General features: G+C 44.1%; 1 protein-coding gene across 1 annotated transcript; it reads right to left on the reverse strand.

The window, feature by feature from the left end:
- Positions 1 to 307: 307 nt before the first annotated feature.
- Positions 308 to 17,509, reverse strand: TTC34 (tetratricopeptide repeat domain 34). Its single transcript, XM_075437533.1, has 8 exons — positions 17,201 to 17,509; positions 15,978 to 16,783; positions 14,237 to 14,462; positions 12,248 to 12,440; positions 7,937 to 8,103; positions 6,764 to 7,031; positions 6,282 to 6,496; positions 308 to 1,005 (listed from the first exon to the last, which is right to left on the reverse strand). Exons 1-8 carry the CDS (start codon positions 17,507 to 17,509, stop codon positions 487 to 489), a joined length of 2,703 nt encoding a protein of 900 aa, XP_075293648.1. The 3' UTR covers positions 308 to 486.
- Between the last annotated feature and the right edge of the window lie 1,228 nt (positions 17,510 to 18,737).

Genomic DNA, 18,737 nt, shown 5'->3' on the forward strand with positions numbered 1-18,737 from the left:
CTGTGGTCCTTCCCACATACAAAGCACATTGCAAATGTTGCTTTTGGCTGGTCTTTTCGACTGGCCCATAAAAAGAAAGCCACTTCATTGAACAGTATGCGTTAAAGCTAATCAAATAAATAGCAAGGAAATACATGGTTATTATTCAGAAACTGCAAGCTATTTGAATGTTTTCGATCATTATGATTGGAACTGATGTGTTAGAATTAGTTCAGTTTAGCCAGAAAAAACACTTTCTTCACAGTTTTACATACACCCACAATAATTTTACTGAACACTGAATACTGTAATTTGCCTTTTTCTCATAGCTCTCTTGGCCCATTTTGTTTCATTTCCTGAAGCTTTCTATTCCTAATCTCGCTGCACCATGTTCAGTGACATGTCCATTGCATATTTTTCATGAGCTTCTCATCTTTCCCTTATTCTTGAAGCCTCACAAACAAACCAGAAAGCAATCAGACACTGGAAAATCCCCAAACAGATAAATTAATGTATGCTACAGCTTGATGCTTCTCGCTTAAGTCTTGTTTTTAGCTTTTTAAGTTCAGTATTTTTATCAATTTTAAGACCATAGTCCGTGATTTTCCAGGCTTCTTCATAACGCTGCATTTCAAAATGATATTGTGCGACCTTATGAAATGTTTTGGTTAAAATTTCACTGCCAGGGCCATTCATGATGCTGCACAATGCCACAGATTCATCTAACTGCAGTGCCTCAATATATTGCTTAACTGCTGTTTCTTCCTCAGCCATTGACAACAGCAGGTGTCCTTTTGAGCAGTGGTCCTCAATGCGGGTTTTAAGGCTGTTACGCCCATGCTTCTGGATCACTTTCTCTATATCTTTTAAAGCTTTGTCATATTTTTTCAGGTGCATAAGGCAAGCAGCTCTCTGTCGGAGATACCTTGGATTATCTCTGCTTGTCAAGACAGCCAGGGTATAATAACCGATAGCCTTCTCGTAGTGGTGTTCTTTAATCAGCACATTTCCTTCTTGGGCTGCTGCCTGCGGACAGAAAGTTACTTTAATATTAGCTATTAAAAGTGGAAAAAAAAAAAGTAAAATATCTAGTCTGGACTGGCCACAGGTAGACACAAACACTAAGAAATTTTGGATGCTTTTTCAGATGTTGAAATTGCGTCTAGTTGGAGACCATATAATTGGCATATATTTTGCATGCAGATGTAAAAAATCCTGGCTCAATGGGCACTTGCTGTTATCTTGAGTTTCTGAACCACTCTTCTTTGTTTCTGCATGTTTTGCAAAAACTTTCTCAGAACATTTCTTCTGAAGTTGTTTCCATTCCTTAGGAATGATGTGTGAACTGAAAACTGAATGGACCAAACTCTCAAAGTAGACAGTGTTCCCTTCACAAAACCAAATTTCTGCCAATAGCAGGTGACTGTCTGGAAACTGCATCTTTTGGTCAGCAGCTAGTTCGCCCCATGTACTGCCTCACAAATATCTGCATGTGCTAATAATGCAGGTTGGTCTCTGCTGAAGTTTACCCTAGCTATAGGAAAAAATGGCCACCTGATGGCTTTGCTAATCATTAATCTCATGTGCAAGTGAACTATCTGCCCTTATCTTGAAAGGAAAAACAACAACAAGAAAATAGAGCAGGCAGAAAGAGCCACATAATTTTAGGTTCATAAAGGTCAATAAAGAAAACTCCATTAGAACTATTTGCCTCAAATGGATTTCTCATTATTTCCCTTGATTGGTAGTAAACAAAGCTTTTAACATGCTGCAGCAGAGTGAATATTTAAGTTATAAACAAGGCTGCCACCAGCAGTTCTGGTCTTACAGAAGGCTGAGCCAAACAAGCTGAGACTTCAAGCACACGATAAATGTTTTCATCAGTCTCATTCCATGGGATATCACACACTGCCTTCGGATGCTCGAGGCTCCCAGAATTCAGTTAGCCCAGCCGCTGTCTCCGGAGCCACGCTCGACAGGCGGCTCGGGTCTTCCAGTCTCTGTGTGCCTTGTCTTTTGATTTTGGTCGACTTAGATTAGAATTGATTGCTGGTTGACAGAACTAAGGAAAACAGGTTTTGGATGAAATGGATCAATATTGCAGGTCACATCCAAGCACCTCATCTGAGACCAGTGGCATGAAATAATTTAGCCATTCCCAGCAGTTTATGAAGAATTCTACCCCAGTTACTTTGCTATAAAGGAATGTAAAATCCTTGATGTAGTCGTATTTATTAAAGAGTCTCTCAGCAGCTTCTGTATATAGAAATAGAGATAGGACTTCTCCCCAAATAGTGTCAGTCACTGGCTTTAATAATTCTGGCCATAAATTGTAAGGCACCCTGTCCAAAAACATCTCAGATGTCTGTTTGTGCATACATTTAAAAAGCAGCAAATTTAGTTTGTCCTTTCAAGTGTTTTTAAGGCAACTAGTCAATGCAAGGGTTTTCTCAGTGGCAGGATTTTAACAAGGAATCAAGGTGCAATTGCATCTGCATGTGAGGAGCATCCTGATGAGAAGATTTTTCTTCCTAGAAATTCTAAAGTTCTAGATCACATTGTTCTAAAGAGTACATTGAGTTTCCTCAAAATACCTTGTGTTTGTATAGATAAATTGTAATTTTCAGGCTTTAAAGTGTGTTTGTGGTCTTAGTAGCAAAAGAAAAATACAATTTTTGTTGTTCTTCTGAATGACAAATGTAATGCTGAACCTGCTAGCATGCTAACCAGGATCACTTTGGTTTTACTGCATCACATACAATATTGCCACTTACTAACGGAGCCACTGCTTTCACTTCTTCGCATTTCACTGACAATTCACAAAGTAAGCAAGCCACAAGATTCTGGATTTCCTACTATACTTGGGGGAAAAAGGTGTATCTGAGAATAAATGGTTCTCTCTGCTCTTCACCAATGGAGTAAATATGGGCATCAGGCAGCTCGATTCTCTTTTGGCTCAGCCTGACTCAAAGGGACCCATTTTTGGTGTATAACACAGATTAAATAGCAGCTTACTTGCACATCATCTTCTGAAAAAAGATAAATATGAAAAGAAGACTTATGGAAAGAAGATACAGGAAGTCTGTTGAAAGCCAGCAGGATATTGCACAACTGACTTCAGCTGCTCTCTGCATGTGGCTTTATAGAAGCACATTTTTTTGCCATCAGCCTCATTGCACGTGGCTGTAGCAGGCCAAGAGCAGGCTCTGTAGTCCATTCATAGATGAACTGTAGTCCGTCTTCAAATTTGTCACTAAAGATTTGATTATGGCTTCCAGACTGAAATAATCCAGGTGCCATCTGGACAGGGCTCAGCAGGCCATAAGTGATGGGTGATTGGACTGCCTCATGGATTAGGTCTCTCTGTCCCGTTCTGCCGTCTAGTTACCTCACTGTGTGATAAAGGACTGAAAATACAGGTATTTTTGCTGCATTTTGGGTTCCAGTCCCTAGTGACTCATGTTGGAGTTGACCAAGGTTCAATTCCTTAGGAAGAAGATGAGTGAGGAGTTTAACAGACGTGGAATTGCGGCCAAGGGTCAGTCTCTGAGCTGTAAATACCAGAAGATGGACTGCTGAGCACTGAGCTTTGGAAGGGGGCTGGATGCTTTCAGAACAGCTTGGAGCAAATCTTTCCTTCTTTACCTGCAAACCCTATTTGGGGTCCATATGCCATGAAGGCATGTGGAATGGCAACTTCTGCCTTGGGCTGACAGCCTAATTCTGACACAGACCATACAGCTTTTGAGACCATTTCTGTAGGAGTCAGCTCTGGATGTCCTATGGCATGTCAACAGCCAACAGCAAGCGCGGTTCTAAGGACCTGGACAAGGAGCTAGGGATCAGTCATGCATTTAACCTCTGACATAGGAAACTGAAGGGTTGAAGCTGCACTAGCGGCAAGCAAACTCCCTTCCTCTGACCTTTTGCAGTTTAATAAATCTTTCAGATTCCTATTCCCATGTGGCTCTCCCAGTTGTTTACAAATTTCTTAGCAGGGGACCCCTTAGACTATAAATAATGGAAGAATTTTATTGCTTTGTTTTTCGTGGAAAAAAATCAGTACATCAAGGAGCTCTCCTTTCTCCACCCTTTCCTATTCAGCTACGTAGAATTATTTTTAGCTTTTCAGACCAGACTCCAGGATAATGATGACACATTTCTATAATGCCTGTAATCTCCCACCACTCTAAAACAATGTGGTGGTAGTTCTTTTCTGCGTGGAGTGCTGAGACTGAGGGCTGAGCGTAAACCACTCAACTCTTTGCTTCAGTCCCCTTATTTGTGAGATGGAGGTAGCAGAAAGAACACCCTCCTCGAGAGCATAGTTAGGAGCTATGGCAAAGTAAGGCCATCATTGGGGTTTTTGGACTAATTTTGTCTGTAAGCTTTTTTGCTTTTACTGAGTTCTTCCTTTCACACACAAACTGGAATAACCTTGCAGGCAAAAGCAAGTGGTGCTGGAAAATCCTTTGAGACACCAGGCAGGTGAATTAACCAATTCTTTCTCCACCCCGGCAAAGTACATACTATCCCTTTGTCGTAAAATACATATAACAAAAAAAATCATGATTCTGGGCTAATCGGTAATAAAAGTAATCACCTTTGGTGTATATCTTTGAAGACTAGACAATATGAAAAGACTCCCAGGTGCTTGAGTCCAAACGTTTAACTCAGTTAACAAAAGCGCAAGGTTAAAGATCAAAAGAAAAAAAAAATCTATTTTACTTCCAACACTGGTATTGAATTTCAGTCTTGAAATCAGTCCAGCCACCCCTATTCTCTCAAGTGGCAGGGAAATCTTCCATGATAAATAAGCCACCAGCAAAGGGTTTTATTCCAGACCCTGTTCCACAGCTGCCAAAAAAACCCCACAGAAATAAAGTGTCTCTCTCATTTTAAAGGTTTAACTAAGCTGTGGCACCAGTGAGTTCCTAATACATCAGTGCAGTTTAAGCTGTACAAAAATTGGTTTGTAGTGGGGTTTTTTTCTTCTCTTTTTTTCTTATTGACAGCATAAGAAAATCCCTCTTGTGTTTTCTCAGAAAGCAGCACGGATGGACTTAGCTGTGAGACTTCCATACAGAATGACTGATGTGGTAGCAAGGGAAATTCAGCTGTAAAACCTGTCTTCGTTTATAGACACCTCCTTAGGGCCTCCATAGACACATTCTTGATCGTATCTTTCTCAACTTTATATAGTGAAAGATTGCAAATTGGCTCTAAAATCTTCAAACTCTTCCCCATAAGACTGAACTTTTTACATTATTCAGAAGAGAGGAGCTCTTCTCTCTGTAATGGGGTATATCTAGGGGCTGGTAAATTAATACTTGTTTACTTATATCCTCCTGCTGTTTTGCTAAAATACGTACAAAGTACTCCTCTCAAGATGCATTAAGTATATCAGCATGTTGTTTGTTTTATAACCTGGGAGAAAGCATAACAATATAGCTTCTCACCAGGGTGCACACAATCTACAAATTGAATAAAAGGAAGCAAACTGATTCTCAGAACATGGAGCTTCTGGGTAATCAGAACTACAGATGCTTGAGTGAATGTTAAAACTCCTCACCATCAATCTGACCTTGCCCTGTCTTATTACTGGAGATGCTTTCTCAGAGCTGGATGTACTTTGGGGGAGAAACTTTAAAAAAATACTGAAACACACATACTTGGGTGGACTAGAGAAATGTGCCATTCTTTTTGTCAAACAGTTTTAGCTGACAGAACCAACATCAACCTCAAAGGCTCATCATTTTATAAAAATGTGAATATATTTAAATCTCTAAATCTTACACAAAAGAGCAGAAACGACTGAGGCATTTAATGTGACTGAACCCAGAACCTTCAGTTTCGTTTCATCAAGAAAATGAACAAAACATGAATTCCCTTTCCCCAGAAGCCAGCTCTGAGCACCGTGTAACTCTATAGCGTACTACACCAGCAACGATCTTGTTAAATCTCTACCTGCTGCCCCTCACATCCCCTGCATTGTAGCGTTGGGATTAAACAGGTCTCATGCTACGGAGACCAATAAGAAATTCCCCCACGTGGTAAGAAGTGGTAATAATGAATTATTGAAGACTGAATCGAGGTCACTGCAAAGAAGTGTGGATTCAACTCCCTAGTCTGGCTGAAGTGAAGGCTGGAGGAAGAAGCCAATTTGTTCCTTGTTCACCTGATAAATGGTCTTCCCACACGCTTCTGTTCAAGACAAGGCAGGGAAAATCTCTGCAGCCTAATTTTGCTCCCATTTCTTTCCTGATTGAATCCACAGATGTGGCATCAAAAAAGGACTGTACCTGAGCGAGATGCTGCTGTTGCTTAGCGTCTACAAAGTTCAGGAGAAACCCCAGCTCGCTTTCATCTCTCTTAGCTAGGATGCTGAATGAGTGAGCTGCTGCTGGCACGTTCCTCTTCCTCAGCTGCAGCACAGCCAGTCTTGCACTAGCAAAGTCATCAGCAAGAGAGTGGCCAAATGCCTCCTGAAGGTGCTCAAGGGCCTCTTCGTACCTTCCTGTTGGTTAACACCAGTACAAGCTATATAACCCATTCCGTGTGGAGAAAGAGACATCAAGAAAACTCACTAACGCAGGATTTAGGTAGCCTGTCCACAGTCCACATCTAAGGGTATTAACTACTTCATACCCTTTTCCAAAACATTTGCAAATGTCTCTTAAAAAGTACTATACAACAATACACTTGCCATTTAACATTCACTTTCTTTTAATTTACTGCTTGTTCACTTCAGTCTGATCAGTTATGTAAAAGAATGGGAACTTACCATCTGCAATCAAAACATCTATGTAGAAGATGTGATATGGTGAATCCTTGCAAACTTTAATTAGTGCTTGTGCAATCATGAGAAGATCCCTGAGGGTTTCTTTTTTCGAGAGGTCTTTAGTGGCAACAAGCTCAGTTAACGCAGTCCTGCCATGCTGAAGAAGCCACTGAGTGAGCAACCCTTGGGCTTCAGGCTTTAAAGACAGGATTGCTGGGATCACTGCTCCTGCCTCCACCTTCAGTGCTGAGATCAAATCTTGCACTGCCTCCTACGTAAAAACAAGACCAAAATATGAAATGGCAGTAATAACCATGTATTGATAATTTGTTTCCAGGTGCTTTCAGTTCTCTGCTGTCCCACAGGTCAGCCGCGCACCTTTGGAAGCTCGATGACCTTCCCTGCCCTTGTGCTGCATCTTTTCCATTTGCAAAGCTCACATACGAGCATAAAGACAGGTTTGGATGACTATTTGCAAAGTGTTTTGGACTCGTCAGATTATTCTTGAAAAAAATTCTTACAGCAAGAAGAAAGAGATGCTGTGAATGATTAAGTGCAAGGAGTATTTGACTCATCCAGCATAAACCAGCACTAATCCACACACCCAACTGGAGATGCACCATTTCCAATTTGCTGTAAGACTGGTGTGATACGCAGGCGAAGGGTAAGGCTGCTGACCATATTAGAAGCAGATAAACCATGCAAACATCTGACATGGTTCCCAGGCGATGGTATACTGCAATCTCCAAAGTCCATTGTAACGCTAATTGCACACACAAGCTTTTCACAGATGGAAAGAGACTCACTAAACCTTGAAACTGTTCTTTCTTTTTCCTCTTACTGTTGCTACATTTCATCTAACACACTATCGTGTCATGAAAATATGACATCAAATACAGGGGAGAGCTTGCAGCATTGCAAATCAATGCATGGCAGTGACAATGAATAAGCTCTATGACTAAGGTTTAGTCTTCCTCTCTCTAGACTTGGGAAAGCAAATCAGTAACGTCAAGTGGAATACTTGTACACTCAGCCAAAACAAGGGCCTTCACTGACCAAATTCTGTGAGAAACTCTTTTGATTTCAGTGAGTCCATGACAAAGCCTGTGGTACCTTAAACTAATATTGCTTAATACTGTCAGAAAAGTCACCAGCAAATCAATATAGCGATAATACCTTCTGCTGCTTCAGAGCAAGGTAAATGAATCCTCTTCCACTCAGAGCTTGCACATTCCTAGGGTCCTCCTTTAGGATGGCATTAAAATCAAAAATAGCAGTTTTCTTCTGACCAAGGCGCCCATAACATTGAGCCCTGATGAGAAGGCAGTCTTCAGCATAACCACCTGGAGGAGAGAAACACAGCCATGCTTATTCAAAAGGTCTTGAGTCAGCTTGAAAACAGGGTGCAGTAAATCCCAGCGTGCTCAGACCACTAAGCCCCACTGAAGGGCTTCACAGCAGCTAAGTGAAAATGATGCAGTTGACCTACCTGTCGTGTTACGGTGACTGCAGGAATGAAAAGTACTACTTCATTCAGAGCTGTGGCAAGGGTGGAATAAGAGGGGTGGGCTGGATGGAGACAAATGTGCTATTATAAGGAACTACAATCCACAGATGTGACTGGAGAAAGAATCAGGAGGGTGCTTGAGAGGATATCTGAGGATATCCACATGAAGCCACAAAAAAATTCCACTTTGCCTGAGGATACCTGATGAAGTACAATGAGAGTACTTAAGTGGTAGTTTATTTTTGTTGCCAGTGGAATTCCTGTCGCATACTATCAGTTCTGAGTTGAAAGGAAAAAAAGAGTCTATGTCAGGTTGGTTTCCAAAACATAGCACTGCATCAGTTAAGTGGCCCATTGAGGCTAGCAGAATTCTGTCAAAGAATGATTTTTGACTGGTGAAATCTTGAAAGTGTTTTCTAGTGTGCATGACAGACAAGGCTACTTTGATGTTCTAGGTCTTGTGGTGTATGTGTCAATGTCATTCTGCAGGGAAACGGTGGGTTGTGGTTCAGTGCTGCTGCTCAGGACTGGAGTTCGAGGTTTAGCTTTGCTTCAAAATTCCTACCTAACTTCAGAAAAAGCACTCAATGTCTTTGTATGTCATCATCTAACCTGGGAAACACATCTTTCGTGGCTAGTTGGGATGATTTCAGTGTATTGGACACAAGCCACAGAAATATTAATGCAGTTTGGGTGTTACCCTAGCCTAATACTGTCAGCCTAACAGCTTTCCCGCCCAGGCAGCAGGGCCACCCACCAGTGCCAAGGTGAACCCGGCCCTTCTCCCTGTGACATAAAGCTGGCCATCTTTCTCACTTAGGGATGGCAGACAGCAGAAACCAGTGTATCGTCATACTTGCTCTGTCTGCCACCAAGGAACAGGCAAGCCTGGACCAATAAAAAAGTCTGGGCTGCAGTATGTGCAAAAAACTTTTTCAGGGCAAATATTTTGATAAATTTTTCAAAAAATAGATTCTGCATGTTATAAACAGAAGAACCAGTTACAGAAATAGCTAGAAAGGTGTATATATATTCATATTTGCAGCAAGAAAAAAAATAGTTCTAACAGTGATCTACAGAAAGAAAAGGCACTTTGCTGAGAGTACTTGTATGGCTGCAATTTATTACTGCTACTGTCCTACTGTGACTCAACTCTAAGTTTCCAGACAGGAACAGGAACCACACTGTGCCAGGCACACCAAAAACACAAGCCCCACTTCAAAGAGTCTTCAGTCTAGTTAAACATGCCAAAAGAACACTGTAATAAAAAATTGAATGAGTGGAAAAGGCAACAGAATGAAAATCATAAAATCACATTGCTCAACTAGCTCAAAAGCTTCCTGGTTCCTAATAAAAACAAATACACACGTCGGTCAACACTGTCTCTCCTCAAATATCCATGACTGTTTTCCTGATTGCCTCAAGGTCTCAGCAAGAGTGGGTCTCCACAGGAACAGCCAAAGGAAGCAAAAGGAGCAGCCGTAATTATTAACCATTCAACCTTCCCACACAGGCAATTTTTTTCTACCTTCTATGGGATACCTAGACTCAGCCAGCTGACAGTATAGAGAAATTTCGTGTTTGCCAGTTGTCATGGAACTACTTCTGTCAATTTTTGAGGACGTCTGGAAATCTTTGCCCTTTGTTATTCATTCACTGGTTGCAGAGCATATATCTTTCTGCCATCCACATGACCCATCCTTTCAAGGCAATTTCAATGAGGATCTTAATTTTCCCAGGATTGCAATCAATAACTGTGGCATCCCAATACTGGATGATGAATCATCAGTGCCACTGTAAATATTTTTTCATAGGGAGTTCAGCAAATGCAGCGTCTTGCACAGCTGCACGCAGAGATGAGCCAGCAGACAAGCTCTAGCAATTCTTTTACAGTAATGAGGCTTTTCCTCCTTCCTGACATGCTCCAAAACTTCTGTACCAAAGGTTATTATCGCTCTGGAGCTCTATCAATTGGATGCTATAAAGACAATCTCTATTTCTTAACAAGCATCTGTTCTAGCAGGTGGGGAGTTGGTAAGCTGGAACGTATGGGCTGTGAAATGGAACAATCTCCAAGCAATTAACAGGGTTTTTTTGCCATTTTTATAAGCCAATCTCTCTTCTTCTCAATGCTGCTGTCATAACATTTGCTCAGAGTGAAAGGCAGACTTCCATACAAACATGGTTTTGCTTGGAACATGCCAGAAGCGTTTCCATATTAGCCTGATCTCTCGCCTTAGGAAAAGCTAGGATAATGATGCATGTAAGTGGGTGCATTCACTCTTTTGCTCTGGAAATACGCATTCAGTGGTGTGTTGGAAGAAGAAGGCAGGCTGTTTGCTGCCATGACTGTATTTACAGCATGCTCATTCTGATGAAACAGGAGGTACTGAACAAACTTCATTGGCATGAAGTACATGTAACAAATTAAGGCTGAAACAGGGGAGCCTTCTGCTTCTGCATCGCTTGTTTAAATTGGGCTGAAACTGGCTCTGTTTCAGTAGCTTTTCCAAATTACTTACTGGCTAGCATCTCCTCTAAAAGTTACACAAAACAAACTGGATGAAGGCTGCTTCTTTATTCTGAAAGGCGGGTTTCCTTCATCCAGATGATTTTGTGAAGCGTCCCTTCATTCACACTCTTTCAAGGACTAACTGCTCACAGGGACTAATTCCGCTTTCATTTATCACAAGTTTGGCTTTGATCTCTAAGAAACAATTATATTGTGTTTTCAAAGAAGCTTTCATCCCTTTCTAGATTAAGTTTAATTTTCTGGGGAAACATTTCCAAAAATACAGTCATCCAACCTAGTAGCTGAAAAACAGGATCAAAAAGCCCTGGCTTCTCTTGACATTACCAGGCTTCCAGCTTACCTCAGTCACCTGTGTGCACAGTTACTTACTGAAAAATCAACTTTTATAGAAGGAAAAGTAATTATGTAGGATATCCTTGAGACTTTTCCCTCTATTTTGAGCATGTTTCTGTTGCTGTGATAAAACAGCCTCCCTACACTAAGCACAGCAGAATTCCCCTGCCATTCTGCTCTTCCTTTACCAACGGAAGAACAACGTTACACTGCTTATCCTAAAAGCCTCTTTTTTTTAAACCACAGTAAAGAAAGAAAGCATGGCACGTGAAAAGGAAAATAATGTAATGGCTCTGAGAAGATGGCGCTGCTCACATTAAAACATGTAGTTTGCTGAGCAGCACAGCTGTACTTGTGAGAAAAATCTGTGACCATACGTATGAAAAAAATTATGGTTACAGATCAGTTTGTCCATACCAATTACTCAGAAGAAACCTACAGCAACCAAACAGTAATTGCAGTCTGATGTTTGGTAGCAGGTCTACCAGAACAAACGACTGTAAAGCGTAAAGAAGACATACATTGTGTTTCCTGTATACTCCACACATCACATTTCTGGAGCAGGAAAAACGGGGAAATGATTAGATCAGAAATATTAAGCCACCAGCTCGAAATAGATGGGTTCAGGATGTTAAAGCTCTTTCCCAGTTATGAAGGAATTGTGGGTTCTGTGTGTTGATATGACCCAGTAAGGGTGGTTTATGCCTGAACTTAACTTTTAGCATGTGAACAATGCAATTTAAAAGAACGCTCAGCTGTGCTCCAGGAGGATTTCAGGTCCTAAACAACAGAACAAAATCACATGTTGGGTCTTCTAGACAGGTGAAGAAAAGGGGCTGATGTCCCTGTAGAGGTGAACTGAACCCTTGCAATGCATTTCAAGGAGTTATGGGACAGTAAGGACTGTGATCACTGTTTAATTGCACTATTTCCTGGTCCAGATGAGTTGCTACTTTAAGCAAATTTTATCCCACTCATCACCTGCCTTTGTAAGTCTACTGTAAGTCTTCTCATTGGGGAAATGACAGATGAGAATTGGTTGGACGTGTTTGCCTACCCACTGATCTGACTTCCCACAGAAGCATATCTCCTGTCAGTATCTTGATAACCCTACCTGAGGCAATGATGGCAAAGGAAAGGTAGGCAATGGCCTCTTTGATGTCAGCGTCCTCCTGTTTGCTCTTCAAGATGGTCAGTGCTCTGAAATGGCAGTGAGTTTGCATCAACCTCCGGTCTTCATCTTTGAAAATGTCCATGATTGGCAGGAGGCAGGAGGTATCTCCAATTCTGATCACTTTCTTTAGCAGCTTAACAATGGGAAAGAAAAAGGCAGAAGAGAAAGACTGGTATGAAAAGATAAATGAAGCCATGCTACAGCTGGAAATATTACTGCCTGGTGAGACAAGTATGCTCTCACTCAGTGCTTCCCCAAGTTTCACTGGGGCTTCAGCCAGCCACGGTCCAGTCAAGGATCATGAATCTCTATCACTTAACTCCTCAGGTGGTCATAGTGTAAATGCATGTTGGAGAAAACACTAATTCTTATCTTTTCTCACCACCACTGCAGCTGTGGAAATCACTCTGGGGAAATACTAATGCTGCTTTGCTTACTTTGGGCAGCATCTGTTCCAGACTGGCAGTTAACTGTTTTTATAAATACAGCTGAACCACAGGACTATTACTCCAAAGAGAGAAAGTTTCTGTGGAACAGCAGGATTCCAGTGGCCCCTTTTGACTGAAAAAATTGAAACCAGTGAATTAATGGAAAATCAGTGAAGTGCTGTGCCTTTCTTTCAGTACTGCTATTGGGAATCTGGGAGAAGTATGGATTCAAATCCATGAACTACTGTCCTCCTGGAAAAGAATCTTGCCTGACGTATGGTACCTTTCACTAGAGTGAAAATCACCAAGCACTTTTTTACTACGTTTCCTAAGGAAAAGAATCAAAAGGTGTTTCCTCCAGTAAAGCAAATGTGCTTAGCAGGTACTCAACATTCAAATCTGAGCCAAAGAAGCCAGGACAAGAACAAAGTTATCTTGGTGCACCAGACACATCCACTGAATTTATTACTTTCTCTATTTTTATTAATAGATAGAAGTGTCTGGCTGGGGACAGGCAGGTGGGACAAAAATGTTTTGAAGAGAAATTTTTGCCAACACGTGTTCCATCTAGAACTTGTAGCAGAAGCTGCAGATAGGAATCCAACCTCCAAGGGCGACATATGGACTCTAATAAAGTCATGCCATTCATTAATAGCCTTCCCAAAGGCAGAAAATCATCCAAAACTTGAGTTTTTCATAAGGAGCAGTGAGAAGATGACAATAAAACCTTTCTCTTTATAGCCAGTAGAATTTATATCGGATTTTAAAAATGCAATAGTTCCCTCTGATGGCAGAACCGGGTAATTCCGCTTTGTAGGAGAACCAACACGTTGGAATCTCCTTCATGATTTCAAGCACAAGTCCTTAGCCACTAAAAACAGAAAATTGTGTACTGGTATTTGAGCTTCTGGTTTTGTTTCTTTCCCCCCCACTAATGCTTCATTAGGATAATCGGTTAGGTGGTAGTTTTGCCTTATTCTCTCTAGGGGAAAGTTACCAGTCCCGTCAATATTGTCACCAGGGGCGTGATGCTCAGTCATGCTCTGCCTAGTTAAAGTCTCTGATGAAAAGTGCCATTAAATAGCATGTGATGAATAGGGTGTATTTAGCTAGGAGTCCTTGTGTGGCTTGCGATACAGACAGAATGTTCTCCTTAGGAGGCCTGTATTTACCTGTTTACCACCATTCCTGAGAAGTGTCTTGAAGCACAGGTTGGGGTAGGTGCAGTCCCACTGGAAAACCCATCCACAGGTTGTGTGATGGGGTGGGCTCCAGCTTTGCACCATGCGATGAGGTGACCTCACAGTGCACCTTGTACCCAGAGCCTTACCGCTGTCGTGTAACACTGAGGAGCAGGAGACAAGCAGAGCAGTGTGCTGGGAAAGTGGACCCTCTTCAGTTCTACCATGCATCTTCTGTATCAGCCAAAACGCTTGTTAACCCTCTTCACCATACCATCCCCGATTACTCTCATTCTCTCTGCTAGCGAGGTGCTTCTTACCTGGTTGCCGTCATATATGAAACCTTTCTTCAACTGCAGCAGTGCAAGTCTAGCCAGGATGGGAGACCTTTGTGGATTTCTGGAGAGTGCTAGCAAGAGGAGCTTGTGAGCTTCTTCTACACAGCCCATCTGGTACAGGGCATCAGCACAAAGGATCTGTGATGCTTCATCAGAGGTGTCCAGCTCCACCAAGAGAGAAGCCAGCTGGTAAACCCCAGGAGCATCTCTGGAGGAAAAAGAAAAAGGAAAGGAAAAATGCTAATGAGAGTAACAGAGCCTCTTTGTCTCACCTGGAAACTAAGAAGCAGGTTACCAGTCCAGTATCAAAATGGATGACACGTTTTGCCATATCCAGCACCACAAGTAGCTCTGCAACTTTATTCCATAATCATAATACCTCTTTATAAAAACATGTCCTTAAGCAGTTGTGGCTGTAAAGAAAGAGTAACAAATCATGATTCATATCTGTGGTTGCAGCTGATACCACAATGGGAAAAGGAAAAAGTAACGGTGATAGTGAAAAAGAAATAAAATTGCCATTTCTAATGAAAAGCTGTGTGTTAAAAATTGCACAGGCTCAGAAGAGCCATGTTAATACGCTGCTTCTTGTTCCAGCAGCAGTGACCCGTGTCTAAGCGGCTTGTGTTTGTGCCCTGATCTGCCAGTGCAACACCGAATGAGTTAGCACATTTTTCTGTCCTTCAGTTCTACCACTGGAGTGCAGGCCTCAAGCACTGGGTGTGAAATGTGCATCGTGAAACTGAAGAAAAAGGCCATAATAGCACTAAATTAAGAGACTAAATAAATGTGGGTATCAGTTGCAAAAAGCAGCCACCTGAGATGAACTTTCCAATGCTATTTCACACGTCAAATTTTCAAGTTTTCCCTCGAAATATTTCACATGAGGAAAAACTGAGAAAGTAATATAAAAAATCAGTTTTGGAGAAAATGGAAGACTTTTCCTGGGATGGTATCAGACAATACTCTGAAAATGAAATACTGAAACTTTTACATTTAAATAGTAGCTTGTGTTGGGTTGGAAGAAATAAAAAAACTAATACAGGTGCTACTTTGATTAGCAATATTTTCTGACCTTTAAAAAAATTCTTTTAAGTGTTAAAACTTCAGAGTCCCTCTGTTACACCTTGTTCTACCTTCAAACTCAGGTTTTAATAGATTTAGCTGGAATAGTTTGGTGTTACTGTCTCAGATCTCCCAGCCTTAAATACATTAATACAGTCAGTATTGAAAGAAGAATTTGGATTGCCAGCACCAAGTACGTGCACAGCAGCACCTCAGCTCTGTCTTGGAAGGCCACTTTCTAGTGGCTTCGTACTTCATGGCCCACCAAACCCTTCTGTTCGGAGCTGAGAGAAAAAGGAACCACCCAGCACCAACAAATCTGTTTTATTACGGGTGTATCTACTCCTTTAGAGGAGAAATCTGTCATATTCCCTCCAGCACGTTGCTTGCTCCTAGCTTAGGCCAATTGGTATATCAGGGTTTAAATTCCATAGAAAGATTGACCTGATACGGCTATGTGGATCCTATTGCACTCTGACATACCAGCAAAACAGTATTTTGCTGGAATAGCCACACTTGTCCAGTTTTATTTCAACCTGTTATGTTAATTAGGAACTTTAAAAGGGTCTATATTCTATTCTCAGTTATCTGAAGAAAGTACTCGATCTGCACAGCCCTGGTTTTTTTCTGCCCACAAGCTAAACTGCCTTCTGGGTACCTCTTCTTCTGGAGCATCTTCTGTCCTTCTTCTTGGAGAACCTTTAGCAGCAGTCCTCTTTGGTTCCACGGCACGTAGGACTTGATTGTGAAGATGGTTTCTTCCAGCTTTAACTGGCAAGCTGTGATATAATCCAGGGCTGTCAAGTAATGGCTGCCACCAGAAATCCGGATAAGTCCACGCCCACATAAGGCTTTAATACAGCTGTTAGGATGCGGGGAATCATGCTCAATGACCTTTTGAAAGTCCTGCAGGGCTTGCTGATGGTCATGAGCGTGGAGGGAGCAGAATCCTCGCAATGCCAAGAGAGTGTTATAGTAAGTTTTCTGTTCTGCTGCCAAGAGGTGGTCACAGATATCCAGGGCAGCTCTGATGTGTCCGTGCAGGAGATGGCAGTCTGCTAGCCGAACACTGAGCTCACGTTTGGACCCTGGGGAGATCTGAAGGAGGAACTGGACTGTCTGGATGACAGAAGGGAGCAGTTCGGTACCATGATCGCCTCTGAGTTCAGTCCGAGTACGCACAGCCTCCCTGTATGCTGCAAACTTCACCTCCAGGACAGTCCTCGCCTGTTCTTCTATCCTCTCGGTGTCATGTGGTGAGAAAAGCTCTTCGAAGTGTTTCATTGCCTGGGCAGGGGTTGCTGCAAAGGCTTCTGTTAAGTCCTGTATCATTTCCTGCATCCGTCCACCCAAGAAGAAATATGCAGCAGCCCGTTCCAAGAGCAGACCCAAAGCTTCCTCATCTCTGAGATTATTATCAGCTGAGAAGCCCTTGAGGGCCTTGCTACAAACTGCCGCACACTCCTCAAATTTGCTTTTCTTAAAGAGGTAAGCTGCCTGCACCCTGCAAACCCAGATATCATCCGGCGCCACCGCAGAGAGGAAGTCATAGCAGTTGCCCAGCCACTGGTCCAAGGAACTGCAATCTGGGCTCTCTTTCTGATACGTTGACAGATAATTAGAGAAGGCCTGGATGACCTGTGGCAGGTGTTCCCTTTGCCTACTACACACATAGGCCACCGCCTCAGCCCGATGCATTAGAAAGGCTTGGATATAGTCCGCCACTCCCCTCCTGACTTGTGTCCCTGACAGCACCCATGCCAACGCCCTCAGCAGCAGAAGTTCCACTGAATGCTCTGGGTTAGCCTTGAGCAGGGTATTGCATTTACTCACCACCTCCTCCATGCATCCTCGCCTGAGCAGGGTCTCCAGTTTGTATACTGAGGATACCACATTGCTGGGACTTAGGGCGGAGAGAAAGACGGCAGCTATTCCCACGCTGAGGGAGACAACAGCCAAGTTCTTGCTCTGGATCTTGGGAATCTGACTCTTGCCTTTGCACCACGTCTGCAGGGTGGCTACCACTTGCTCCCAGAGCCCTCTGTCTAAGGAGTTCACGTTCTGCAGTGCTGTGGGGGCACTGCAGCTGAAGGCAGCTGTGTAGAAAGCAGTGGCAGTTGGTAGCTCCTGCTGGCGGAGATGGCGGTTCCCTTCCTTGCAGAGCAGTGCGGCAAGCTCCCGAGGTGACATTTTCTGCACTTGTATCTTCACCAAGCAGCAGCACATATGCAATGCGGCTAGCGCCTGTCAAACAGAAAATCAGTAACGTGAGGGGCTGTAGAGCACAGGGGTTCTTCTGCTCGGGGGGCAGCTTTCCAGCTGACAGACACAAGCCTAGGTCCCGTGAAAAGCCGTCGTTCTGTCACTGACAGGCTCACCGGGGAGCAGAGCCGCCAGACGAAAGAAACACGACAGCGGTTCTCAGCCCACAGCCACGTAACGCTGGCCAGAGAGCAGCCACCCAACCTCGGCACTGCTCCCACCTCCAGGCTGGGGCGTCTGCCGGGCCCTGTCCGCCCTGGCTGAGATGGCACTTTGAGGAATTTTTAATCATCAGACGCTGGTGGTGGACGAGGAGGAGACAGAAGAGCACCCTGATGCTTTGCCCACCACTTGCCTGTCCTCCTTCACCTTGGAGAGGCAGGAAAGGGAGAAGAAGACCCGCACCTTCTCCCTGTTTCCACCCCGGGAGTCGGCGGGACAGACGCGGCTCAGCGCAAGGCCCCGAGCTCCAGGCAGGGCCGGCCCGCTGAGGGCCGTCGGGCTGAGGGCCCTCCGGAGCCCGGGCGATCCCCGGCGGGGCGCGGCCGCGCAGGGCGGGGAGCACAAATACCTGAGCGCGGGTGTGGCGGGAGCTGCTGCCCGCGACCGACGGGCCGGGGGCTGCCGGGGCCGTGCGCTGGGCCGCGCCGCGGCCTGCTCCCGCCGCGGAGCTCCTGAGGCGACGGGACAGCGGGGCGAGCTGAGGTGAGGCGAGGCGAGGCTGACGGGACGGAGAGCGGGGCCGGGCGTTGCCTGGAGACCGCAAACACTGCCGGGGCTCCGCTGCCGGCGGGTGGGCAGGGAGCGGGCCGTGCCGCCTGCCTGGGGGCGGCCCGGGAGGAAGCCGGGCCTCGGGCGGTCCAAGCGCGGGGTGCGGGGGGGGGGGGTGTTCCCGCGGCGGGCGGCTTGGGCTTGGCTTGCGGTTCCCCTCCCTGCTGCTGAGGGGCCGGCCCGGCGGCGGAGGGCGCGGGGGAGAAGCCGGTACCGGAGGGGAACCGGCGCGGGTCCCCGGCCCTCGGTGGGGCTGGGCAGAGCGCGGCAGTTACCCAAGGCAGCGAACTCTGTGGTGCAGCCTGCGTTGTTAACTCTGTTTTTTAATGATAAGAAACGTTTTTAGCTTTAAATCAATTAATGTGTTTAGGAGTGTTTGGAGCGA

This window comes from Opisthocomus hoazin, chromosome 16 (assembly GCF_030867145.1).
Source record: "Opisthocomus hoazin isolate bOpiHoa1 chromosome 16, bOpiHoa1.hap1, whole genome shotgun sequence".
NCBI classification, from domain to species: Eukaryota; Metazoa; Chordata; class Aves; order Opisthocomiformes; family Opisthocomidae; genus Opisthocomus; species Opisthocomus hoazin.

Excerpts from the sequence above, each read along its gene's own strand:
- TTC34 (XM_075437533.1), bottom strand. The coding sequence starts at position 17,509 with ATGTCACCTCGGGAGCTTGCCGCACTGCTCTGCAAGGAAGGGAACCGC. Across the intron at positions 16,784-17,200 it reads CCAGCAATGTGGTATCCTCA|GAGTGTGCGGCAGTTTGTAG; the intron begins GTATACAAACTG and ends AGCAAATTTGAG. Across the intron at positions 8,104-12,247 it reads CTTTGCCATCATTGCCTCAG|GTGGTTATGCTGAAGACTGC; the intron begins GTAGGGTTATCA and ends TCTCTCCTCCAG.